The sequence below is a fragment of the Rhipicephalus sanguineus genome, chromosome 3 (assembly GCF_013339695.2).
Source record: "Rhipicephalus sanguineus isolate Rsan-2018 chromosome 3, BIME_Rsan_1.4, whole genome shotgun sequence".
Taxonomy (NCBI): domain Eukaryota; kingdom Metazoa; phylum Arthropoda; class Arachnida; order Ixodida; family Ixodidae; genus Rhipicephalus; species Rhipicephalus sanguineus.
This window is the reverse complement of record NC_051178.1, coordinates 191,820,094-191,847,261: the sequence shown is the minus strand read 5'-3', so window position 1 is coordinate 191,847,261 and position 27,168 is coordinate 191,820,094. Positions and strand designations below refer to the sequence as shown.

At 44.4% G+C, this 27,168-nt stretch overlaps 3 protein-coding genes across 12 annotated transcripts in view; all 3 read left to right on the top strand.

The window, feature by feature from the left end:
- LOC119387929 (26S proteasome non-ATPase regulatory subunit 11) overlaps positions 1-27,168 on the top strand; it is a 219,464-nt gene that overhangs the window by 23,745 nt on the left and 168,551 nt on the right. The gene's annotated exons all lie outside the window — the stretch shown is intronic.
- Positions 1-27,168, top strand: part of LOC119387935 (protein boule-like) — a 232,121-nt gene that overhangs the window by 59,567 nt on the left and 145,386 nt on the right. The gene's annotated exons all lie outside the window — the stretch shown is intronic.
- LOC119387927 (2-hydroxyacyl-CoA lyase 1) overlaps positions 1,073-27,168 on the top strand; it is a 28,282-nt gene continuing 2,186 nt past the window's right edge. The window contains exons 1-16 of one of the 2 annotated variants that reach the window (XM_037655502.2): positions 1,073-1,596; positions 5,033-5,137; positions 6,942-6,982; positions 8,005-8,085; positions 8,990-9,062; positions 12,219-12,296; positions 13,178-13,385; positions 14,716-14,851; positions 15,123-15,228; positions 18,865-18,948; positions 19,700-19,708; positions 23,403-23,504; positions 24,086-24,139; positions 24,581-24,681; positions 25,466-25,624; positions 26,156-26,266. In XM_037655502.2, coding sequence (XP_037511430.1) covers positions 1,540-1,596; positions 5,033-5,137; positions 6,942-6,982; positions 8,005-8,085; positions 8,990-9,062; positions 12,219-12,296; positions 13,178-13,385; positions 14,716-14,851; positions 15,123-15,228; positions 18,865-18,948; positions 19,700-19,708; positions 23,403-23,504; positions 24,086-24,139; positions 24,581-24,681; positions 25,466-25,624; positions 26,156-26,266 — 1,505 coding nt within the window. In that variant the 5' untranslated portion in view covers positions 1,073-1,539. The remainder of the gene's footprint in view (positions 1,597-5,032; positions 5,138-6,941; positions 6,983-8,004; positions 8,086-8,989; positions 9,063-12,218; positions 12,297-13,177; positions 13,386-14,715; positions 14,852-15,122; positions 15,229-18,864; positions 18,949-19,699; positions 19,709-23,402; positions 23,505-24,085; positions 24,140-24,580; positions 24,682-25,465; positions 25,625-26,155; positions 26,267-27,168) is intronic. The other variant, XM_037655503.2, reaches the window with a different exon arrangement.

The window sequence follows — 27,168 nt, the reverse complement described above, 5'->3', positions numbered from 1 at the left end:
CAGCTTGCAATTCCCCCTGGTGGAAGTTACTACTTATACACTATACAACTTATAACCTTGTTTTAGTAGTTAATGTAGTGCCTGTGCATAAACTGCACACAGTGGAAACAAATCAACAAGAACTTCACCGCAGTCATTGAAATGTTGCCATGGACATTTTGCAACATGCACCTTTTCCAAGCGAATCTGTTTTCTTTGCAGGCTGGTCTCGATCGTATGGTCAAGCCTTCGAAGCCCATAGTCATTAAGCACACAGGTAATGTTCTACATCACCTCATGGCCTCCTCCTTGTTACACATCCAGTGACATGCTGACATATTTGCCATTGGTTTCAGTTTCCACAGAGGCTGATGGCCGAAGTGTTCCTGTAAGTACCACACGTTTCTTTTTTTTTATCTCTCTCGTTTCAAAGAGCCTCATAAAGCTTCAAGACATCACTTTTATTTATACGGCTGAATAATTGGGTTACTGGGCAAACTTTGTTTTTCTGAGTCGCAGCAGCAGTGCATAACTTAAATCACGGACATTGTTCTTATTGTTTTTTTCTTTTTTTTGGCGAGAAAAGTTCTCAAGGTCCGCAAGGTTGATCATTTGATTCCCTAAGAATGTGAACTATTGTTTACTCATAACTAAATTTCAATATACATTGTCGAGCAGCTGCTGTTTAAATGAGTTAAAGCCAGCCAGTGAGTGCAACCTTTAGGAAAAAAAATGAAATCCTTCAAGGCATCACTGCTGTTTTTGTCATATCGTGGGTACTTGTAACGGTTCGGAAAGCGAACTGTTCGCTTGCCCTCGCGTGATTGGTTCGAATCGCAGGTGCGCCTCAGATACGCAACTTACACATATTCAGCTTAGCGTTCCCTGTAGCATAGTGATCCATTAATCCGCCTTTGTTCTTAAGCGAATATTACAAGTGCGTTACCTCGTACATATTTGCAGGAAATGGAGGCATCTGTCATCCAAGTCATCCACCACTGACCATCGCAGAGTCGACCGTTATTGTGCTGTGCCCAAAACAATGGAATTCACACCAGTGTCATGTGAACTCGGAGAATACCCATAACGACAGGGGCTCCATTATATAATCCGTATAACCACGAAATTCTGACGCGGGCCGCCACAAAATCTGCAGCTTTGTGCGAGGCGCCGAAGTGTTTCAACCGCACCGCGGCATGTGTGCTCTTAGAACTAATGTAATGTACTCTATATACGCCAAAGAAAAAGAAGGAGGAAGCCGCGACGCCTTGACCCGCTAATCCGCGTACTGCGAGTGGCCTTTTCGCCTATTGCGATAATGAAAACAAACAGCACTCGACGCCGCCGCTGCCTCGGTCGTTTGTTGCGAGGCTGTTGGCCACATTGACAGCGCGCCAACGGGCGGCGAATATCGTCCGCTTGTGTCGAAAGCGCGGTCAGTAACGTAGTTTAGTCTTGTTTAGCGCGTCAGGTTAGTGTCGTCGTAGAGTTAATGCGGCGCCGGTGAGACGACGCTGTTGTGTCGATTTTCACGAAGACTCTGTAAAAAGTAATTGCGACATGGCTGCCAAGACGATCGACGGTGCCCGAGTGGTCGTCGAAGCCCTTCGGAAGCAGGTGACCTATCTCTTCCAGTTTTCCCTCGTAATGCTGCGTCGCGTGCGGCCCATACTCGTCGTATCTGTGCTCGTTCAAAATGCATTTGACGTTCACCGCAAAAAGCGGCGCCTTACTTCGGCATCGCGTCGCATGTCTTGCCTTCCGCATTAGCACGGTTGTGAATTTAGCGGACTGTTGGACCGAGGTTACTGACCGCTCATTTTATGTCTTGACCGGACAGGGCACTCGTACATACGTTGCTTACAAGGTGTGCTTTATTTCTTGACTAGAGGTTCGAACTTTCATGTTTACTACTGCGCGCCTTCGATTGTATTTTACTCTACGCACGAATAAAGTTTATCTGCACAAAAAGCCTCGCTCTTTTTTTTTTTTTTTCGCTGCGCTGCGTCTACCACCGCTTGTCTTCGCGATACGGCACGGGAGGACGTATTTGTAGTGAAGAGTCTTTATCTGCCTATCGTATAGTCTGTAACAAGAATCGCTTATGCAGAGACGCAAAAAAACCCGGCGTAATGCGCCTGCGAGGAGGAAGGCAGATAAGGGAGGAGGGCAGGTTTATGAACTCGTGCCGGCTCGTCAACGCAGCTGCGACACGAATGTCCGTACGACTATCGCCACATTCCTGCAGCGGAATAGCTGTGCCGCAATACAATTCATTTTCGCTGCTTCCCTGCTTCAAAACCATTCCCTGCCGCGTGTGTACGTGTCGTTCTTGCTAAATCACGTCCTGTGGGCTGGCATCAAATGCCCCGTTCATTCTTCTAGGACAAATAAAATAATCGTTTATACTTAGGGTTGCATGTGGCAAGCCATGAATGGTGCATGGGTCGATGCATAATGTCGTGTGTACTGCTTCAGGAGAAAGAATAGAAACATAGGAAATGGTGGCACTCAAATGCGATATTTTGCAGACTTGTCCATCATATCGTGTAGTACTAAATATGAACTAAGTTAATTTTTTGTCCCGTTGCTTCACACTGCGATGTTGTCCCAACTTGATTTGCCAGTGTTCAGCAGCTGTCATTCTGAGCTGTCGAGACATATTCATAAAATGGGAAGTGTTTTAGCTCATTGGAGATGACATTTTGTAGCTTCTGTGGCACAAATTAACCGGTGCAGTGGCACCCAAGCATCACCAGCCATGGTAGGTTAGTCACTGCAGCGTTGTTCTTCTAAGCTCAAGAATGCATGTTTGATACCTGTCGGCCACATTCCAGTGGGGGTGAAATGCAAAAACACCCGTGTACTATGTATTTAGAAGCACGTTGAAGGTTACGAGATGGTCAGAATTAATTCGGAGTTGCCCCACTGCTGCTTGCCTCATAATCATAATGTAGTTTTGGCTTGTAAGACCCCAGAATTACTATGCTTAATGTCACTTTTGAAGTATCGAACTATTGTAATTTGTAAAAATGTATGAGAGCTATAGCCACGTGATGAAAAATGTCACAAGTGTTATTTCTGTGGGCCTTGCCTAGGTTTGGAGGGAATGTGAGACGGCTTACTATGTTTACGATGATTTTGTGCAATGGAACATGCAAAGTAATAGAGTGGAAAACTGGACAAGTTGGTACGGTTGCATACTTAATGAACAGCACGAAAAAAACAAAATGGGACGAGTGCTGTCCCACATTATATTTGCATCTTGTTTTTTTTTTTGCTGTCCCAAGCATGCAAAGCAAGTTTATTAATGAGTTCTTAAAATTTCAAACAAGTTTCAACATCGTATACTTTGAAGTACGTGCCGGCAGATAGGAAAGAAGGCATAATCTTTGGAAGAGGTGCACACACAGAGCATTTGCTACTGAATTATTTAATAGGTGAAGTATTTTATGTTAAGCTTTTAATGTCCAATTAGGGCACTGCATTGAGCCTTTGGCTACAGGTAGAATTTGCACACCTGTGTGCTTTGAATGATGCTTGACAGTCGAAGTCGCAGAAGATGGAAAACATTATTAAATCATGACTCCATATCTGGGGCCACAGATGTTAGTGCTTTTATTAAAAATATCACATCACTGTTCATGAGTGCGGGTGGCACATTTGTTTCGCAGTTCATACTCAAAAATTATTTAAAGCAGGAAGAATGCAAGCACCATGTCATTCACTGTTGTTGGAGATGCCCAGTAAGGTGAGGAACTTTGTATGCAGTGTCACAGGCACTGTGGGGCCCCTGAAGAGGGTAAGAGGCCATTGGAAGGGGCTTTACTTTGGTGCCCTGCGCTCACTATGTCTTTCACTATTTAATTTTTGTGTTGAGCAGCTTGAACGAGTGTAGCTGTGTTTGGATGTAGAAAATTCTGCTTTGGTCTGGCTATGTAAAAGACATTGCTGTTTGCTGTAGAAGACATTTCAGAATGATGTGCCGAACCTACATCTATTTGCTTGTCTGCAGTGGCACAGCTCAAATGTCCTTAAAAGGTAACTTTACAAAACTGACAGTGTCTATGTTCCTTTCTTATCTCTTATGGCTTTAGTTTAGTGTTTTTCCCCCTAAATAATATGCCAGAAAATTTATTACCTGTGTTTTGCTACATTACTGATTCTTCATTCAGTCATAAAAGCTGACTTTTCTGAAAAGGTCTCAGTGCCCATATGCAAGACATGGTTGCAGTCTATGGGATGGTGAATGCCAGAAACCATATTACTAGTTACGATACATTATGCTTAGTGTTCCCATGTAATATTTCAGAGTTCTTTACTTTCTGTGAAGGATGCTTTATTCTGGAGATAAATTAGTGGGTTCTCAATTATTTTACATGTTCATTAGCAATAAGTTAGGTTTGTGGACCATGGTTATTTTATACCTTTGGGTGGGGTACTGGGGACATTGTTAAAGTGCACACCATGTCTTTCCTTGCTGTACTTGGCACATCAAACTTTGAACACCTAGAAGCACTGGTAACCTGCATTTGCTGAGGAATATGGCGTAGCCTGAACTAAAGAGAATTCACTTTATGTTTTACCATTTTTGAATCAGCAAAGACACATGTTTCATGGCTATGATAGCAAGCCACTTCTGTTGATCCTTCACCTGTCTGCAATGTTCATAGTGTGAACTACCTGCTATGGGTATTTGTCATTGCCTTTACAATGTACCTTTATTTTTTAAAATCTTTGACACAAATATTAAGGGTGTGCTTCACATGACCGAAGCTATAACTCTGGTCTGTAAAGCAAGGCCTACAACTCTGGTACTGTAAAGGGCTAGGAGGGTTTCTGCATTTGACATATAGAGATATCAAGTACCACAGGTTGTGCAGAAGCCCCGATGCGCAATCTGGCAACAAATCAGCCATGTCATGGCCTGCGTACATTAAAAGTTGTAACATTCAGAACACTAGACAGGTAGTGCCACGTTGGAGCCTAGAGGTTTTTCTGTACTGTGTTACTCACTGCATTCTTTGTGCTTTCTTGCAATGCGGCGTACTAGGGTGTTGAACACATCTTTGGTGTCGTTGGCGTGCCCGTGTTCGAAGTGGCCCTGGCAGCTCAGCAGGCTGGAATCAAGTTTGTCGGCATGCACAACGAGCAAGCGGTCAGTGTCCTATCTTGCTTCGACATTCTGAGCTGCTATCTTAGAGGCCGATGACTTGTTTGAAAAAGAGCTCAGGTGTACCATTGTTTCTTATCACTGGCCTTGCTGGTGTTGAGTGGCCGGGAGTTTGGGCATAGCCACCCTCTACCACAGACAGGGAACTGAATTTGTAAGTGAGGCTTTATGGTAGTCTTGGTTCAGGATGGAAGAATAAGCAGGTGGCAGTTGGAATTAAACTTTTTTTGCATTATTCAGCATGCATGTATACATTGTAACAACTTCAGACATAGCACAGTGCACTGCTGTAGTAACTTAGATGTGCGAGTTTGTTTGCCTTATCTAATCATTTTATGTTCATATGTACTTATTGATAATATTAAAGTTAGATGCATATATTCTCTGTTTTAAAAGTAGCATAGAATTTGCTGTGCTCGTTTAGCCCGTGCTGATTAAATTACGAAAAATTGTTCGAAAATTGCCAAATTTTTTAACGTGAACTGCTTCAGTAACATGTTCAAAACAGAAAAATACTTGCGAACACATTTTACGACAGATAAAAATGCTTTACTTGTCGTATTTCGCACCGCCATGTAATACACAGGCCCGTAGCCAGGAATTTTTTTCGGGGAGGGGGGGGGGCACCTGCTGAAGGCCTTGAAAAACACCTATTTTCTTTATTTATTTTTGGTAAAACACCCCCATGCATCAGAATTTTGGGGAGGAGTGCTTGGGCCCCTAGGCCTCCCCCTTGCTGCGGGCCTGGTAATGCCTCGAGCATTCGATGTGTATTCCAAAAGAAATTTCTGCAACTCCAGAAAGTAAGGGTTCCATAATCCATTTGAATTCCCGTGGACTAAATGCACTATTTGCCGATAGTTCAATACAAACTAGACGAGGCTGCCATTCTTGTGGTAGCATTCAAAGCACAGCACTGCGCCATGTTCATTTAAAACGCGCGGGAAACACAAGGTGCACATTTCGCCGTTTAGTGTGCAGACTCTCATTCAATAAAAGCGCCAATCATGGAAAGTGTGCTGCCATCTATGTTTTAAATAGGAAAACACCATTTGATGAGCTGGGCTCCTCAAAAGCCTCTTGAAACATTGCTGAAGAGCCATGATGAGCACAGGTCATCATAAGCAAAAAAGTGATGTTTGCTCATGACGAGCTCAGGTCGTCATAAGCGCTTAATGAATGCTTGGTCGCTCACTTGCTGTTGTGTTGAACTTAGTTCAAATTGCAGGTTCAATTTTTGTTGCAAAATATAAATGATTGTAAAATCTGGATGGATAGGTTTGTGCACCTAGAATGATTTATTCTGGAGTTATTTGGTTGACGTGTTTCAACTGCAGCTGTGCTGGTGTGCCAGACCGAGTATTGTGTACTGTATGATAACCACGTTTATGCGCATAGATTTTACAAATTTTGCCATCATGTAAGCAGCATTTCCTTGCACACCAAAAGAAAAAAAAAGCTTGTGACATGTAAACATTTACATGCAGAAAATGTATGTGGTTGCCAGCTGTAAAGCTACGGCATTTTATCATGCTCTGCCATTAGTGTACTAGCAGACTTAGCTGCCGATATGCTTGTATATTCTGGCACATTTATATTAATCAATTGTAATTTCCTAAATGCTTGTTGTTTAATCTAAAGTGCCTTTTCACATGGCTGCTGGAAGTGCTACATTGGTCCTCTGGTTTTTTGTTAATGATTCTAACAGGTAATGTTAACTGACATGTATAAATGCTTGGCTCTTGGCTAATAAACTTTTTTTTTCTTGCAACAACTGTAACATCTGAAGGCATGCTATGCGGCTGGTGCCATGGGATATCTTACCAAAAGGTATGCTGTTTGTTGAAGCATTCATTGTGATAGTTTAGCATAATTTGTCATAATTGTCAAAAAGAATACAGTCATGCAGTAAATGCAAGGAGGAGGCACCTCTTTGTTCTTGTTGTCGTTTTGTTCTTGTTGTTGGGTATCTGTGTGTCTTTTGCATTAGCATTCTTTTTGACAGTTGGCCACTCTATCAGTAAAAATATCCTAGAGCGGGCTTCTAGCTATGTTCCTGTAGGAACAAACTGTTTGCCTGGGGGGGGGGATCATGTCAAGCAAATGCATATACTTGTTTTACATGTATAGCAGCTTTGTTGGTCCCCTTCGTGAGCAAAGGCAACTTACTTGTCACCTCATAATGGACTATAATATTTTTTTAGAGGAGTACATATGACAAGTAGCCACACACAGTCTTTAGAATGTTTACTTAACCTTCTAGCTGTGAAATTTTCAATAAAAAAAAACAGAAGCGACCTAATTGTTACTCCCTTGACATGTGAGCACAAAGAGAAACTTTCAGAATGTACTAAGTTCATTTTGTGAGCTAGTTGACTTCAAGGTAAGCCTGCAGCGTTGCGGTTGTTTGCATACATCATTTAAAGTTGTCTGTGATTTATTTGTGTTGATGGAAAGGGAGACTATTTCTTTTATCTTGAAATGAGCACAGCAATGGTGCCACGAAAACTGTGTTATCAACATTAGTGAAAAGTCATCTATACTTTTGGCACGAGTAAAAGAAAATTATGGCAACACAGTTTATTTAATGGTCACTCTCTTATTCTTTTAAACTGGTATAGAGACAGTGAAGAAAAATACAACAAAGAAAAACGGTGAAGATTACTCATAGTTGGCGCTTAAGCAGAAACAACAGTTTTCCTTTTTTTTTTTTTTTGGTCTCCGTGCCATTTTATAAGTTATGTTGGTTAATACATTTTTTGTTGCGATTCTGCTGAGCTGCTTTGTTCAAGTTGTATAACTTGTAGCACCTCAGCTTTGCATTTATAGTAGAGGTCTTCTTACCTTTGCAGGCCTGGAGTGTGCCTCGTTGTCTCGGGACCAGGGCTTGTTCATGCCCTTGGTGGCCTAGCAAATGCACAGATCAATGCATGGTGAGCATGCCTGTTTGTATAGCTTCATGGTATGCTACACAAGAGCTTCTCAAGTTGAATCTTAATCAGATATGAAAAGAAAGAAAAAAGAAAAAAAAACATAGTCCTGCTGCATTAATATATCGTAGAGTAAAACAAGACAGACAACAGCTTCAGAAAACTCGGCCATAGCTGATGCACGACACTTGGTAACAGCTTTGGGAATTGTTTGCAGTATTTGCACCTTCTTTATCTTTTTGCAGTGTGCTGAGCTTTTTAGCCGCTGTACTATTTAGGTGCAGATCCAGCTTTTTTTTAAAGGGAGAAGGGTATTGACTTCAGATATTAATTAATGATGATGCTAATTGCAAAGATACTTTCAGTAAATAATAAATAATACATTTATTCGTGTCCCAGTGGGTGTTTTAACAGTAACAGCTGCAAAGGACTTCATTAGTTTGTCAGATGCTGCACGCTGGTACTCTATGCACGCAATTATACTTTGGGAGGGTCGGGACATCTGGACATACCCCTAGATCTGAGCATGGTTTTATTGAAAAGTCTGGACTGCCATATCTGTTGTGTGCGTGCGTATGTTTGATTGCACGTATGTATGCATAGCTTCTGTATACATAAAAATTGGTCTGCTTCTTGAGTTTTGGGTGCTTTTATGTGTATTCATGAGAAAACGAGCCTTTAGTTTATTGTATGCAGGCTTGTTATAACTTCTATATTTTCATTACCTTACGGCTTATCCTGCGCTGTGTGTGCTCTTCTATGTCCCATACTGAATTTGCACTCTGCAGGTTAGCATCATTACCTGCATACATAAAGGCTTTATAATGCTACACATGGCCGCTGAAGGCCACTTTCTCATCGTAGAGTGTCCATTCTTACAAGTTTCTGCATCTTCTACTTGCATCAGGCCCTTGCTGCTGGTTGGGGGCTCTTGCGAACAAAATTTTGAAGGACTTGGTGCCTTCCAGGAGTTCCCACAGGTCAGTGCAACAGAATACATTTTTTATTTTTGTTCATGAGCCCTTGTCACTCACAGAGCCAGGTAAAAATGGGGAGTTCTGAAGAGCTGGGTACATTATCGACATGCACCTTCAGGGAGGGCCAAATTTTTCTTCAATGCTCCCTCTCCCATTGGCATCTCCTTGGTCATATGTTCACCCTATGCCACTTAGCTACAAAGCTACCAAACTTCATAAATGATCATTCCATACTGCTTAAGTATGAAGGAAAGGAAAGCATGCTTAGTGTTCAGTGTTCCTAAGTTCACCAGTGCATATAATTCTGCTTTTATATACTAGCTATGTATTGTGCATGCATGCAGTGTCATGGAAGCTACGCAAGAAGTTTGGTTATCAAAATGTGCATCTCTGAGTGTTTTCTGGTTGACATTTGTGGCTGCAAATACTGTGAAATGCTGCAAATGAAGAACACAAGAGAAAACCAGCGAAGCATATATGTATTGGTTTAAAACAACATGTTAACGTTCTTTTGCTACAGTTTTTTCATCTTCAAGTTACAAAGCCTCTTTGTTCATTACTGAGCCTGAATAAAGAACTATTCCAAGTAATAACTGATAAAAACACCAAATTATTTCTTGATGCAAACCACGGTGTAAGAAAAATTATTTAGGTGTGGACACTCTCCGCCCGCCGCGAAGGAGAGCGCGTGCAGATAATGTTCGCCTTTAATACATGCGCCGGCCGCAGTTTCGTGGGGGGCGCTGCGACATGGGGGCTTAAGAAACCTATTGCGACGAGGCAAACGCGCGTTTTTCTTCATTTTTTTTTTCACTTCATTGCATTTTTCCACGGCGAGTTTTCATACGGCCACGGTGCAAACGGCGCACCCGACGCACATAGCGTCCCTAACAGCGTTGCGTACGTAAAAGCGCGGCGTTATGGTGGCTAGAGGGGGAGGTGTCAGCATCGGCCGGGCTGCGCCATGCAAGCCGGTGCGGCACATTTTCATGACGCCGACAGGTGGCGCGCTCGTCGTCTCCGAGATGCCTAGAGCGAGGTCTGGCGAAGTGGTCTCGTGGATTCTCTCCGGCAAAGTGCGTGTTATGTCACCTGTTGCTTCGCCTGCTCGGCTTTTGTTTGTGCGTATTGGTGCCTGATGGCCAAAGGCGTTGCCGTAGCCACCGGCGCTTCGCGGGAAACCGGAATTTCCTAGTCAGCGAACGCGTCTATGGCACGCTGTCTACTAAAGCGAGAAACACATGTTGCGTTTTTCGTGACCGAGAAACGTACGTATGTCGCGGTTTTTGCGAGCGAGAAAAGCATGTCTCGTTTTTCGAGACTGATAAATGTATGCCGCATTGTTCGCGAGCGACAAACGCATGTCGCGTTTTCTCGCGAGCGAAAAAGATAATTGTGCGGCGAACGCCGGTGTTGCTGCCGATCTCGTCAGCTCACAACATTTTCTGTCGTGAAGTTGTGTCGTCCCGTCGATAGATTATCCGTCGCCGTCACCGGACCAGAGGACGCGTGCCTTGGTTACTTTATGTGATCGACCGAGCCTCGCAAGAAAGCCGAAAAGCGTCCGCTACATTGCGCCGACGGCTCACCTGCGAGTTAGTTGTTTTCATGTGCTGACGCTACGTGATGTCAAAACTGCAGAGACAGCAGAGACATTGTTTCGCCCCTGGGTCCACTACGGGATACGTCTCGGACAGGAAAAAAAGATGGAAATTAAGGTCTCTCTCATCGCAGTTATCCCGCCGATGATGAACGTCGACCGCCAGGGTTGGAAACGTTCCATTCCACGAGCTGATAAGCCGCTGGAGAAGAACAGCGTTATCTGTGAACTTCGCTTCGACGAGAGGTTTATATTTCGCAGCTACACACATGTGATCAACGGTGAAACAGTGGAAATTCCCCATGGTCGCCCTTCTCTAACACCAGATGCGGTTCCAGTTTTGTTCCCCAACGTCGCTGCGTACCTTTCCAAGAAGTTGCCAGCGAAACGGGGGGCAATAGCCCCTGCAAACGACCACCCACTGCATAAGCCGAGGTGCAGCGTTTTCCAATCGTTACACTCCACACAAAGCTTCAGCAGTACGAAGAAATTACCAAAGCTCTTGTTGGGCCAGCTTCATTGATATGTTTGCCTAATCTCGAAAATTATTTGATTATATGGTTAGTGTGCGCCATAAGAAGTAGTGGACGGAAAACACGCCTCGCGTAAGTACCAAACACCTCCGCGAACCTAAGCCAGCGCGCGGATGAAATCTCGGAGCCGACAGACGCGCCCGAGGACGCGCCCATGCGGCGGCGCTGCTGTCGGCACCGAGATGCCTCCCGCGCTGTCGCATCGTCATGAAAAAATGCTTCGTCTCCGGCGCGCCGTTGCTCACACCTCCCCCTCTAGCCACCATAGCGGCGTCTTGCTTAGAGCGCGTGAGCAGTCTTTCTGCTCGCTGACTTCTCACGTGCGCAACGCCGTTACGGACGCTACGCACGCAGCTCGTCTTCTATAGTGCATGCGCCGGCCGCGGTTGCGTGGGAGGCGCTGCGGCATGGGGGCCGAGAGGAGGAAAGAGGCGAACATTATGTGGACGCGCCGTCGGGCGGAGTGTCCACACCTAAATTATTTTTCTTACACCGTGATGCAAACGCAGCTATCAAGAAGTCGCTCTGGCTTCCGCATCATTGCACACAATGTATGAAACTGGGTGTAGTAGTTACCTGTTTTTCACACTCATTTGCGTGCACTGTGGGCCACGGAATGTTGGGATACAAACAAGGGCCATTGCTGAGGGGGTAAGGTGTGGGCCGTGGCCCCCTATAATGCCCCTTGCGGCACACACATGCAAAGAAGTAACACAGTAGTATGCCACAAGTCAAACTCCCACAGTGCACTAGCCTATACAAGTGGCACATATCTGACAAAGCCATATTCTGGCATGACTTGTGGGTATGAGGATGCCTTACTTTGTTTCTTGGCAGCATAAGTGATAAGGGGACATGAAGAGCATAAAGGAAAAGGAGAAGGCAGCAAGAGTCTCGTTGCATGCTGTATGTTGGGGAAAGAGAAAAGGAGAATGGAATGATGAGAGGGAGATGGGGGAAAAGAACATGCAGTGAACTTGCTTATGCACACGTTTTTTTCCCAATTATTCCATTTTCCTCTGGTAGGTGGACGCCTGTCGCATGTACACAAAGTATACCTGTCGTCCCAGCTCTGTACAGCTGATTCCCATGCACATTGAAAAGGTACGTATCCTGGTTCTCTTTATAGTATAAGCGTACGACATTTGAGAACACGTGATTCTCTTCTTTTCGAATGAAGTTAACTTTTACTCTAATATGCATTCGACGTTGGTTAAACAGTCAGTGTGTTCACATTTAATACATTTCAATCACTGAATTACTTGTAACATGGTGTGCGAATTGAAATATTGCGGATCAAAAGTTTAAATGTACCATCCTTTTTTGAATGTGGTGTTGTCTAACATGAGAGCACAAGAGCGAGGTATGTTCACAGTATTTGACACAGTATGTTCACAGTATGTTCACAGTATGTTCACAGTGTTTGTTGTCATGTTTCGTACAAGGGTTTGATAACAAGGACAGTTTTAGCTGAGCGTTTACTGTCCTTTCTGCTCAGACTCGTTTGTCCTGGTAATCTTCACATAACCTCCCTCCAGGAACTCTAATGCGTTCGCACAGTACACAGTCATATGCAGAAAGAAGGTGACGGAGTGCCTCTGGGATTCTTTGTCACATTCTTCAGGCTAGCTAACTGCATGTCATCCATGTCTGTGAAACACGTGCTTGTCAAACACACATAATCAGCCTATCTCTACGCAGCTTGAGAGTGAGAAATGTGAGGGGAGCAGACCATAAGCAATGCTCTGCTGAAGCATATGTTATATGAAATGTGAGGGGAGCAGACCATAAGCAATGCTCTGCTGAAGAATATGTTGTATGCGGTTTAATCTTGAAACCTTGCTTCTGAGATGGTACTCTGTGCACTTAATTTTGTAGTTCTTATGTTTGTTGTCATTTTCCTCCTGCCATGTTTACTTTTTTTTCTTGTTAATACTCGATGGGCTAATGTTGTTGAAACATTAATATTTTTTCACGACTTGCAGGCTGTTCGAACGAGCCTTTACGGCCGCCCTGGTGCCACGTACATTGACCTTCCTGGAAACATGATCATGGCAGAGGTTCCCGAAGAGAGTGTGCCGGAGGTTGCAAAATGCCCTGACCCTCCACGAACTCTTGCTGACCCACCAAATGTGGTGCAGGCATTGTCGCTGCTTAAAAATGCCAAGAAACCGCTTATTATTGTTGGAAAAGGTGACATACTTCACAACACTACGTCGCAGTGTACAACACTCATTTGAGTGTGTTATAATGAGAACTTTTAGTTATAGCTTGTCATGCCACTTCCATCACACGTTGTACACTGCCACCACAACTTAGAAACAATGTTTTACATTTCAGCGCTGTCTTTTTGACAACTGATAAAATGGCTGGCATAGTCATAGCTTTGTTTCTAAGGGCCAAGATAAAAATATGCAAGTCAGTTGGTTACATGAGCCATGCTTCATACAGGGTCACACATTAGTATTGTGATACAGTAGAACCCCGCTGTTACGTTCCTCACTGCTGCGTTTTCCCGGCTGTTACGTCGTTTTCCGCCGGTCCCGGCATAGCTCCCATAGGATACAATGTATTGGGAACCCCGCTGTTACGTCGTAACTGTCGGACCGTTCCTGTATGATACGTCGCGAAGTGCGCCCGGAGCCGACCGAATGACTACCAAAGAGAGCGGCCATGGTGCATTTTCACGCAGCTTGGCCTTGTTTGACCGTAATATTAGCCGCATGAGAGGCACAAGCAACAGAATCTTTCAATTGATGCAAACAAAAGCATGGCCTTCGAGATTCAAATTGCAAAGATGGCGTCTATGACGTAACTGCTCGCGAAAGCAAGGCCTTCGAGATTGGCATTTACTATTGACAAAAGCATAGCCTCTGAGATTTGCATTGCACAAACATGGCGTGTATGACGTAATTGCTTGCGAAAGCAAGGCCTTCGAGATTGGCATTCACTTCTGCCTTCGCGTTCGCGTAGACTCATCATCATCGTTATTTGTCGGAGAACGGGAGGAGTTTGAGCTGGTTGGAGCTTGCATGGTCGTGCGTGCGGTTCGCGGTCGGACTCGCCGCGCCGGTCGTGATTGCGTGTGCTTAGTTCTTTCATGCCTACAGCTGTTGGTGTTAAAAAAATCACATACGTTGATTACATTTCTGTGGATAAGGCCGTCCTAAGCTCCGCGTTTCTATCCATCGACTAGATCGCGGCTGAGCGCGCCAATTTTCGTGCTGCGCGTAAGAATTGAAATAAAATTCTGTACCACTAAATATTTTGCCGTTTTTCCTGTTTTTCGGCTCTTACGTTTCCCGTCTCTTACGTTTATTTCGTACGGTCCCTTCAAAAACGTATCAGCGGGGTTCTACTGTATAATGTAATCTATATTCGATGGCACATCTGGGACTTAGTACGTATTGTAGCGATAGCCGTTTCATTCTTGCTGTGATGTCACTGTGTGAAGAAATAAGAGTTTGAGGTTTTTCACGCCATTTGTGGACATGGCTGAAGGTTCATTTCGCCGCTTCCACAGGTGCTGCGTATGCTCGTGCCGAGAAGAGTGTACGTGAACTTGTGGAATGCACGGGCCTGCCATACCTGCCTACACCTATGGGAAAGGGTGTTTTGCCAGATAACCACCCTCAGTGCATATCACCGGCAAGATCAAAGTGAGATGCATTCCACATTGCTAAATTATCACTGTGCCTTCAAAGCTGTGCATTCGTGGAAACGTGTACAAGTCAAAGTTTACAAGCTTTAGGAATCCATGCCTTCTCTAATGCTTACAGCTTTTACTGAGGCCGCATGGTACTATTGAAACTTGTCAAGACTTATGATGTCATACCACTGACTTTTATAGCATTGTACGGGTAATTGAGGTAGTGTTCAGAAATTTAAATCTGGTGAATGTGTTAAGATGTGCATTATGTGTGTATACAGGGCATTGCAAGAAGCGGATGTCATCCTATTGCTGGGAGCACGACTCAACTGGATGCTACATTTTGGACGGCCTCCACGCTTCAGCCCAGGTGTCAAAATAATTCAGGCAAGGGTGCCGATTCATTTTCACATATCTAGCCACTGCAGACAGGTTGCAATTTTCTTATAGATGCACTTGCTCAATTTTGTGATTGACAGCATACTTGTATGCAAATTCTTTGTCAGCCATGATAAGGGTTTCTCATCACCCATAAAAGAGTGGCCTTAGAATGATTATTCAGTTGCCAGCCATACTACCATACCCCATTGCACAATATGAAATCAAATGCTGATATTGCTCAAACGTGGACATAAATAGTGGCTAAACACACAGGCCCTGCATTACAATATTCAACGAGGCTAAATATTGAGTGGGAAAACTGATTGTTACATATTAACAGGTCAGGTTCAGAGTTACAAATCACAAGTAATTGTAGCCTAACAATGATATCAGTGTTGCGCTTCGACATCGCTTAAGATTATATGTATGTCTTTTTAACACTAAAGTGTTTTATGCCGGGGTCCACCACGGCTCCACTGATGTATTTCCGTCATGGATATGACGTTGTAAAATATACACTAACAGATGGCAGAGAAGAAAACTAGAAGTTCCGTCGCCAGGATTCGAACCTACGACGCCTCACTCCGCAGCGTGCGGCGCGAACTGACTCAGCCACAGACGGCACGTTCTACAGCATGGTAATGGCGAGCTATTTGTATACACCATTTACCTTTGGTGGTAATCAGAGATTGGAGCCACTTCAGCATGTTTTCGTTATCACTAGCGAGATGGCGCGAAGGACTCAAAGGACGCGCCCCACTCATTGCAACGTGTGCACGCTTCCACAGGCCGTGGTCGCTCGTGCGCACGCTTATCTCGTGATGGGGGGTGGTTTGTACACCCTGTGCTCTCACCGCAAGTTTGCGTTGAAGTTACAGAGAGCACGAAGGTCACTTCGCTTACTTCAGCGGCCGCTTTCGCGAAAGGAGCACGCTGCGTACGCAAAAATAAGTTACGACTGTGACAGTTAGTTCGCACTCATCCTGTGTATGCTCTTTCCGTGCGTCCTTTCTGCTTGAGCAGCGCATTGCGAGTTTCGAGCTGCACGCCGTTCTTCGCCGGACATAACAATTTGTTGCTATAGCATTCATTCCTTCACCCTTGTGCAGAAACAGTGCACAACAAACGCTCAACTACTTCTGTGAAGATGCGTTTCACTTTCGCGTTATACCGATTCTTTGCCCTGTTGTTGTGTGCTATGTGCTAATAGTCATAAACCATGAGCCTGACTTCGTGCTTATGTACACTGTACTTTAAAACCATTCTCTACCTCCAACAAGTGTGGTTACTACAGTAGAACCCCGCTGTTACGTTCCTCACTGCTGCGTTTTCCCGGCTGTTACGTCGTTTTCCGCCAGTCCCGGCATAGGTCCCATAGGATACAATGTATTGGGAACCCCGCTGTTACGTCGTAACTGTCGGACCGTTCCCGTATGATACGTCGCGAAGTGCGCTCGGAGCCGACCGAGTGACTACCAAAGAGAGCGGCCATGGTGCATTTTCACGCAGCTTGGCCTCGTTTGACTGTAATATTAGCCGCATATGAGAGGCGCAAGCAACAGAATCTTTCAATTGATGCAAACAAAAGCATAGCCTTCGAGATTCAAATTGCAAAGATGGCGTCTATGACGTAACTGCTCGCGAAAGCAAGGCCTTCGAGATTGGCATTTACTATTGACAAAAGCATAGCCTTTGAGATTTGCATTGCACAAACATGGCGTGTATGACGTAATTGCTTGCGAAAGCAAGGCCTTCGAGATTGGCATTCACTTCTGCCATCGCGTTGGCGTAGACTCATCATCATCGTTATTTGCGGAGAACGGGAGGAGTTCGAGCTGGTTGGAGCTCGCATGGTCGCGCGTGCGGTTCGCGGTCGGACTCGCCGTGCCGGTCGTGATTGCGTGTGCTTAGTTCTTTCATGCCTACAGCTGTTGGTGTTAAAAAAATCACATACGTTGATTACATTTCTGTGGATGAGGCCGTCCTTAGCTCCGCGTTTCTATCCATCGACTAGATCGCGGCTGAGCGCGCCAATTTTCGTGCTGCTCGTAAGAATTGAAATAAAATTCTGTACCACTAAATATTTTGCCGTTTTTCCTGTTTTTCGTCTCTTACGTTTCCCGTCTCTTACGTTTATTTCCTACGGTCCCTTCAAAAACGTATCAGCGGGGTTCTACTGTACCAGGATCTTTTAATAATATAGCATATGCTCAGTGCAGTCACGAGGAAACATATTGTGCAGTGTGAACTGATAGCGATCAAGTCACATCTGTCAGCTAGCTTGCTTCTGGCTGCAGCTTTTATAGCTTAAGTCATGGCACTTGTCAATGTTGTCCTCATTGTGTGTAGTTTTACAGAAGAGCTGTTATGGTCAAGGTTTGCCATGTGTTGTAGAAAATTATCATCATCATGAACCAGCACGCGCTCTCTTCATCCTCTTCATCTTCGTCCTCTTCTGCTTCACTCCCAGAACACATGTGCCGATTTGTCTGGCGTGGGACTAACTCTGATTGGCGAGAGAACAAGTACAGAGAGAGAGAAAGAAAGAAAGAGAGAAATTCTTAGTGAGGCGAGATTCAAACCAACGTACCCACGATCCGAAGGTGAGCGTCATAGCCATTCGGCTGTCCAGGCACGCTAGCAGAGCATAGCACAGCCTTGTATAGTATAGTATAGCAAGAGGTCGGGAAAGGGAATTGAGAGTGAGGAGGAACGAAAGGAGAAAGGGAGAGAGTAAAGCATAGCATAGAAAGAAAGAGAAATAGTGAGAACGAAAGATGGAAAGAGTGAGAAAGAAATAGAGAGAGAAAGAAATAAACAGAGACAGAAAGAAAGAGCAAACATAGCCATGTATAGTATAGTATAACAAAGGTGGGAAAGTGAGAGGTGAGAGGGTAAAAGCCTAGCCAATCCAGGACCAGCTAGGCGCCTACCAGCTTTGCTGTGTCCCAGCCTTGCACGACTTAGTGCAAGCTGCGCTAAATTTTTGGTGGGGGCACATCACTTCCGGCTACTGCCTCCTGCAACACTCTCTAGAACCGCTCGATATATAAAGGCAGTAAAACCTTCTCTTACTATCGGTTCCTTGACCGGGTGGTTCGAGACACACAAGCAAGGATTGCTGGGTATAGGGTTTCAACTTCGGCAAGTTGGCATTCCTGTGGGCCTGTAGTCTAGAGGCATGCTGCTGGTTGTTGATCCGAGGAACTGGGCAAATATACCGGTGGGACTTGTAAGCATTCGGTCACGGTGGTGGGATGTGCAAGTGTGGACATTCTCAGGTGGTCATACTGTGGCTACCTCACTGTCGTACGGCCGTGACCCGGTAACTGTCCAGTCGACCTTTACTGGGGACGCGGGAGTGGAAGTGGAGGATTGAAGTTCCACAGTGATGGTTTTTATATTTTTCTTTTTCTCTTTATTATCGCTGCATGAACGCTTGCATTGGAAAACATGGCAGTCTGCATGCCACACTTTTGAGAACTTTGTGGCAAACTTGGTGCAAAAGAAAGCTTTGCTCATTTTATAAAACACGAAAAGTATTAAGAAACCAGGCCTTCAATTTTCCTTTTTAAGCAAACAGACAATCTGCTCCTTTCCAGGTGGCTTTTTTTTTACCGATATTCTGTCTTTGTCTCGCAGGTTGAACTTTTTCAGGAGGAGCTGCACAACAGCATCCCTGCAGCCGTTGCTTTGGCCGGTGACGTCGGAGCAGTGGCAGAGCAGGTTTTTATTAAATTTTTTACTGCCTTTACAGTCAGTGCACAGTATACGGCAAGCTACTGCTTTCCTTTTTTTTAATCAGCCTAGCTTTCTTGTATGACGTAATTTATAACACTGCACTGTTTAGTTGGGTGCTTACAAGTCTGCACGAGTGCAGTCTTGTAGTTCGACAATGGATGTTCATCGTTCGCATTATGGCTGCTCGGTTCAGCCTGTATATTGTAAACACCTGCCCTTAGAGCTGGACCCGTAAGGCGAACTGAATAATAATCTTAGCTTACGCAGTGCCTATTGCAGGATCATCTATAACCTATTCTTACTGCACTCGTTCGATCCCTGTAAAGTGTTCATAGTGTGGCTGAAAGCAAAATATTACCATTGGGATTTTTTTTTAGAAGCACCAAGATGTTGGCGGTTAAACGTTTCATTCTACAACAACCATCTTCAATCCAAGTTGCTCATTGAATTGAGATGCACGTGGTGATAATCGGTGTCTTACGCTGTTTTATGGATTGAGCTATCAGTGATGCTTCGGGCATGAGAGCAGCATTATATTAACTGTGTTGTCATCTGTGAGTGCTAGCTGTAAAGTGACTTAATGAAAGTCTTATTATGTCACATGTCACATTTGTCCGTGACCACGCGTCTGTCGTAGTTCGTTTTAGTTTTTGCAACACTTTTCTCTAAACTATCAATTGAACTAACTTGGTGATGGGTAAGGACTTGACGGCTTCCATGTCTTGCTCTCTCTCAGATATCCAGGGTGAGTGTTTGCTGAATGAAGAGGCCCTGCTGCATTTGACTGGTGTGGTTGGCTCGAAGCTTTGGTCTGTCCTTTCCTATCTTAACACACTTCATGGGCCGTCAGCATGCTTTCATCTAGGTGGAGTGTCATGGCAATAGAGGCATGAACAGATCGGACAGGGATAAGAGAAAAAGACCACATGAACATTCATGTCATCCACTTATTTCCCATCCCAGTCTGTTCTCTTTGCACTCTTTTTTCATTGTGACACGTTACCAACTCATCTAGAATGCCATCTTCCTGCACTGACCAGCTTGGCAGATTTTCTGGTAATGTCTTTGTTGTCTGCTGTGTTCTTAATGGCTTCCTTTTATATGCCTTAACCAGTCTTTGCCTGAATACTCAAGCTTAATCTATAGCATGTGCAAAGAGAACTGTCAAGGTAATAACCACAGTGTACGAACCAGCAATGACTCTATGAACAGGTTCCGTTTAATCGCTCCCCGTCTTCCTCTTGCCTACTTCAGCTGCACTGCACGAAACTTCCCAGACAGTCTTCCAAAGTCTCAAATGGTCTGCGTTGCATAACTATTATTGCCTTCTTTCTATGGTAGTACTAAACATTTCATTCTTGACATCACCTGCAGCTTTAGTGAAATGTTTTAAGTAGGGGTGTGCGAATATTCGAAATTTCGAATATTTTTCGAGTAGTGTTTGCTATTCGATTCGATTCGCACTGGAATTTTATTATTCGAACTATTCGAACTTCCCAAAAACAAATACAGTCAACGTCCAGCTGAAAGTGCCCCCTTCAGATTTTCAATATGCTTCATCTCATTACACTCGTATTGCGGCAAAGCTACCTTTCAAGCTCTGTTACGGTCGAACATAATCTAAACACAGTCAACGTCCGATTAGAAGTGGTCCCTAGATTTTCAATATGCTTCGCCTCATCATACCTCCGTTCTGCGGCAAAGCTGCCTTTCAAGCTCCGCTACGGTCGAACTTTGCCAAGACACAGTCAACGTCAAATTGGAAGTGGTCCCTAGATTTTTGATATGCTTCACCTCAGCACACCCCGGTATTGCGGCAAAGCTGCCTTTCAAGCTCCGTTACGGTCGAACTTTGCCAAGACACAACGTCCGATTGGAAGTGGTCCCCAAATTTTCAATATGCTTCACCTCATCACACCCCGGTATTGCGCAAAGCTGCCTTTAAAGCTCAGTTACAGTCGAACTTTGCCAAGACACAGTCAACATCGGATTGGAAGTGGTCCCTAGATTTTCGATATGCTTCACCTCATCACACCCCGGTATTGCGGCAAAGCTGCCTTTCAAGCTCTGCTACGGTCGCAAATGTATTAACTCGAGAAAACAGTGGTTCCAACATGGATATGAAAGATCTGGCAGAGTTGGGGGCATTAATGCTGTTTTGGGCCCGAAATTTGGGCAGGAAGTCCGAAAAATCGGACGCCGAAGCTTTTTAGCATCCAAAATTTCAGATGTTCTTATATATCGACGTCTGTGAGGAAGATTTAGAACTCCGGACTTGAAGGGAGCACACCCTTGTGCGTCACATCAGTTGGGCTTCCACAGAAGTTGAAAGAGGAGGAGAGGCTGAGGAAATGGCATCTTTGCCTATCACGTGTAAAGTGTTGTCGGCAACACTTTGGTTGCACCAAATCATGTACATAAATAGAATTTGGCCTCTACATTGCCTCATTCTTGATAAGACAACTATGAAACACCACCCCACCAGTGCTATATCAACCTAGCGAAAAGAAACACTTTCATGTTGCTATCTCATAAGAGTATGCTTAGGAATCCTCTCTAACTTTTTTTTCTGCAATTTCGCTTCGAAGTATTCGAAAAATATTCTAGAAATATTCTAAAAGTATTCGATTCGATTTGCACTCACACTTCAATATTCGAATTCGCTTCGCACCCAAAATTTTACTATTCGCACAGCTTTAGTTTTAAAGGGGCCCTGCAACACTTTTCGAGCATGCTCAAAAAGCGCTGCCGATCGGTAGTCGAGGCTCCCGAGAACACGCGAGCCAAATATTATAGCGATGCGCACGGCCTGGAATTTACAATAAATTCTCAAAGTCAGCTGAAAATCGCTCCCTCTTCTCTCGACAAATGATGTATTAGTCCGCAAAATATGACGCGATTGTCGGCAGTTCCACCATTGGCTGATGTTATAATCACGATAACACCCTCATTATTACTTTCGTTGTTAATTTTGAGTTCAATGAGTAGATAATATGTATGTTTATATTCTGTTATCGCGTTAAAAACACCGAAGAAACATTAATATTAGCACTTCCGGTCTCACCGACAGCTCGTCTGCTCGTAGTTGCGTGGTTCCGTTTTCTTCGCCATGCGCAGTGCCGAAAACGTGAATATTTCTGTGCTTTTGACCATCGCCGGTTGCTGTCGAGAGTGGCAGCCGTTCAAGTGTTGCCTCGTCAGCTGGGAACTGCATCGTCGGCACGTTCTCACGACCGACCAAGGCAGCCGTGCAGCATGTCTCCGATAACAATGCTGGCGTCCGGTAATGGTGGCGCTTCGGGGTCGTCTGCCAGTGCCGTCTTACGAGGCGGTGTATCGGAGTATGGGCCGAAACTGATCTCAGCTGTCATTCGTTCCAAACGAGCGCGCAGGTTTGCTTCCATGGTTGGCAAAGCGATGAAAACACTACGGCGTTCGAGGTGCACACCCAACATTACCAAACCGACGCGCAGTTTTCAAGCACGCGCGATACACAGTGCGATCGACTCCGCTCGATGAGAACGACGCAAGCCGACCGGAAGTGGCGGCACAGACCACGTGGTTGCGCCCAGACGTCAGAGAGAAAAAAATGAAGAAAAAATTTCCGCCGGCGCTCTTGGGCGGAGCCTCGCTCGTCTGCGCTCCCTCCCTCGACTCGCTGCCTAGCTCTCCGCGCGCTCGCTGCGTTGAGTTGAGGGAGAAAGCTGCGGAACGTGATCTCTATAATTTGGTAACACCACTTAGACTTGACGGATTCGAAAAATTTTTGCGGCATATGACTTGTGAAGAGTCATGCGTCAATAATGAGACTATTCCAATATAACTAAGAAAATGTTGCAGGGCCCCTTTAAGGCAAGCTGCAAAATAGTGGGCTCTAACAAGAGGAAATTTCTCGTTGGTTCTACAATTACTGATAATGTTACTGAAAAAACAAATAATAGTGCATACATTTTCAGCTATAAAGATTACTTTCATTTCTTACAAGAAAACTGAGGTTATTAAAGACAAACATCTTCAAGGCGGTGGAGAATCTGCAGTGTGATAACAACAAGGAATAGGTACACTGGAACAGCATTGTCCTATCCTTAATTTCTACACCAAGCTGTCATATTTAGACTATCTGCATTGTGTAAAAAGCCAGCACTCAAGTTTAGACAACTCATATATATATAACATACAAGTGGCATTACTTTGTGTATCTTTTCCACTCTTGTCTGTCCTCCTTCTAGGGCCTTTCTCTCCCCTCTTGAGGGGCTAACATTCACAGTACTCTATGGCGCATACCGTTAACCAACTTGTGTCAGTATTTTCAGTGACACAGGGCACTCTGATTCAGTGAGGTAGTGATGTCTTCACATGGCTGCTGCGGTCAAGTGACTCCACAGCCAATTTCGTGTCGTCGAGCATTGAGGTTGAACGCATATCACTTGCCTGCCCAGTTGACCGCTGAGCATGCCAAGAACCCATGGCGGTACCCTGCTGACACAGCCTGGTGGCAGGCACTGCGTGGTAAAGTTGCTACCAATGAAAAGTCTGTTCAGGTGAGATAAAAGAAGCATTGACTTGTTCTTTGTGTGGGTTTTAAATGGAAACACTAATCCGTAGATTACAAAATGCTGCTGCTAGTTTGATCAGCTTGTCATTAGCTCATGCCAGATGTCCCAACAGAATTTAAAGCGAGGTGTCGTTTTATGCAAAGAAAACCAAGCACATTATGTTGCCAACAGAGTGGAGTTGCTGCCAGTAATATTTTTGTTAGTGGCATTCATTTAATTAGTTGTACTAAATTGCTTGACTTGAGAACAACTGTTCTAATTGGTAATGTGTAGGCAATTATAGACAAGTGTAAGGAATTTTTAACTACGGTATTTACAGTTATGTAGCAATTGCTTGCTAATTTTTTCTAAAGAACAAAACAAAAGTCAGTGCGTCTTTTATACTGGTGCATCTGATATGTCAAATCTCCCTCCAAGCTGGGGTGAAGGGAGGTATGTGACTTCTACAAAGGCGTGAGTTATAAGTTAGAAAACACGGTACGCATTTAAGGAGCAGTTCTTTGACTGATAGCGTAAGTGCTCATTAAAGCTATGTTTAAATAGCATCTTCTTCTTGTGCTTTCTAGGAGCTGTCATCATCGAAGAATATTCCCATGAATTTTCACACAGCATATAAGCAGGTGGGTGGTTGCAGAACACATCGTTTGTTTAGTTTCCATTACAGCTGCATAGCTCTGCACATGAATGACCTATGTACAGTAATGTGTTGTTTCATAGTTTTATGTGAATTATAAACAGCAGGCCACCTTTCGGAAGCAGTAACATTGAGCTTCGCACTTCAGGAGATTACAGTTGTTTTTAAAAAATGCACTTCTTGAGTGAAAGCATGTATAGCTGGCTAGTGTTGAAGGTAATAGAGTTTTGTATATAACACTGCTTTTGCAGTTTAAAAATTAATTGGGCTTTATTTCTAGCTTTGGAAGAGAACTGTGGTGCTTTCTGTGTAGTATTTCAACTGATACTGCTCACTACTCTTAGTTCATACTTTCGCGAGCCAGATATTGTGCATGTAAGTAATCCTCGTTGGCACTTCTTGTCGCTGCCTTTTGTTTCCTTTATAGATAGCTGATCTCATACCAAAGGACGCAGTCATTGTGAATGAAGGTGCCAACACAATGGACATTGGAAGGACGATGCTGCCTAACTTGCTGCCACGGCATAGGTGAGCGTGTGCTGCTTTTGATTCAATGTTGCACTTTAGCATGTTGTTAGTAGGTAGCTTTAGCATAGTGATACGTAATGCACCACGAGTTTAATACGCCAGTACTTGCTTTAATCTCTTCACCAAGTCTGCAAACTTGTCTCTTGTGTTCGTGGTTGCAACCTTATTCTCTTCCTATTCATTGCCATTATTGTCCATCAGTGATGTGACTGCTGCTGCTTTGTTTTTCCCCTAGCGCTCCTCCATCCACACCGGGCTTTCTTAAATTTCTTAATGTGTCCTTTCAATGACAATTTGATGCTGCAAAGTAGCTGTGTCTTTGTCATTGCTGTCTCTCAATTGAGAAATCTTAAGAAGTTAATAAAAGTTCATAAATTCCTTTCATGCTGTAGAACTGAGGCCTGCAGAATACAGACGCAAGTAGAAAAACAAGGACAGCATGAATGCCAGCTACCAACTGTGCCAGTTGTGTACACGTTCTTCTCTGTCTGCCTTCAGTTACGCTGTTCAAACTTATGATACCAACAAAAAGATTGCTCCGTGGAAGCCTCGAGATTGCAGGCTCCCTGCCGCCTAGACTGGAGTAACCTTTGACCCACATGTTCGCACCAATGTTGTCTACAGATTGGTAGTATCGTCTTGTTAATTTATTCAAGAGGCATTTCGGTTCCCTGTCAAGAAAACATGCAGATATGCGTGGCAAATTTAAGAGTGTTTGCACATCAGTACTTCATCATTTGTCATCATCTCATCATGCTTTACACTCCTTGTTTTTCATGCGCAGGTTAGATGCTGCCACGTTCGGAACCATGGGTGTAGGTGTCGGCTTCGCTGTTGCTGCAGCCCTGTGGTGCCAGACACAGTCACCCTCCAAGCGGGTTGTCTGCATTGAGGGAGACAGTGCCTTTGGCTTCTCAGCAATGGAGATGGAAACTGCCGCAAGGTATGTTCCACTAGCTGTTGTGTGCTTTGTATGACTTTCAATCGGCCATTTATTGTTGGTGTTGTTGTTGTTGTTGTTGTGATTCTTCTTCCTTACATGCCAAAACGGGAATGTGGCTACGAGACGCACTGTGGGGGTTTAGTCCCGATTAATCAATCTTGACCACTGGGGGTTCCTTAACTTCCACCTCAGTACAAGTCAATAAGTGTTGTTGCAACTCTTTTCCATCGAAACATGGCCATCATGGTTGGGATTGAACCTGCAACCTTAAGCTCGATAGCATCATAGCCACTGGGCTACCATGGCAGGTTATCATCATTACTAGCACGAATGTAGGCACTGCACAAGATTGTGGTCAGATCAGAGGCTGTATGTGGCAGAAAAATTAATGGGCCATGACACTAAGAAACGTTCTACAAAACCTTCAATAATTTTACTCAACAAATGACTTAGAAGGAGTGTACTGGCATTGCAAAATTTTGGCTGTGTTGCGACATGGTTCACATTGGTCTTCCTCTTATCTTTATGCAGGTACAAGCTTCCGATCATCGCCATAATCATGAACAACTCTGGGATCTACAATGGCTTTGACGGAGAAACCTGGGAGTCGTTCCTGCAATCGGGAATGCATCCTTGCGTCTCGTGAGTGCCGGGGTGTATTGTGGCTCACTGCACATTGGGAACAGGCTGGCCTGATCTGCATTTAAGCTTATTATGTTCCTTGTTTCTTTAAAACAACATTAAGAGTGCACGCTTGCTCACCGAAACAGCTTTGTTAAATTAGCACATGCAGGAAGCATAATTGTTTCTTTTGTGAAGTTATAACATTGTAACTAAGAAATGTACGGGTAGAATTGAGCTTGGATACCATATGTGCCTTTAGTTTTACCTATGACTAATATGGTTTCAAGAATCATTTCTTTACGTATACTCTTTGTTAACATTTCCCGTTAGGTGTACTGGCTGTGGGAGTGGAATAAGCAAAAACAAATTTCATTGTTACTTCAAGTGGTACGTTGCTGTTGTAAGAATAAACGTCCGAGAGGGATTGGGGTTTTTCTTGTCTCTATAATGATGGCAGGTGCAAGTGAGACATACAGTTGAACCCGTTTATAACGAACTCGAAAGTGTCGCGAAAAGTGGTCGTTATATCACTAGTTCGTTGTATATGGACTCGCCCTTAAAAACGTGCACTTAGCGGCCAAGCCGTTTTTTTTTTCTTTGCACTTCTATTAAAGGGCTAACAACCCCTTCGGTGACAAGCTAAGCCTTTTCGCGTCGTGAAGCGACGCCCGCTGCGTGCTCATGAGTGAATTAACCGCCTCTGCAATGAGCTGACACCATTTCACCGAAGCGCGGTACCGCGACGTGGAGCCGATCATCCCTAGCTAGTTGTGTGCAGCGTGTCACCTACTCGGCTTGCGGAGTCACTGCCGGGCCGCTTGCTGTATGCCGTATGCGCGCGTTTGTACGTTCTTAGTGCTTGCTTCACTCCGGACCGTGCACGTGTGCGGCGACTAGCCTCTTCGTTCAACGCGGCGAAA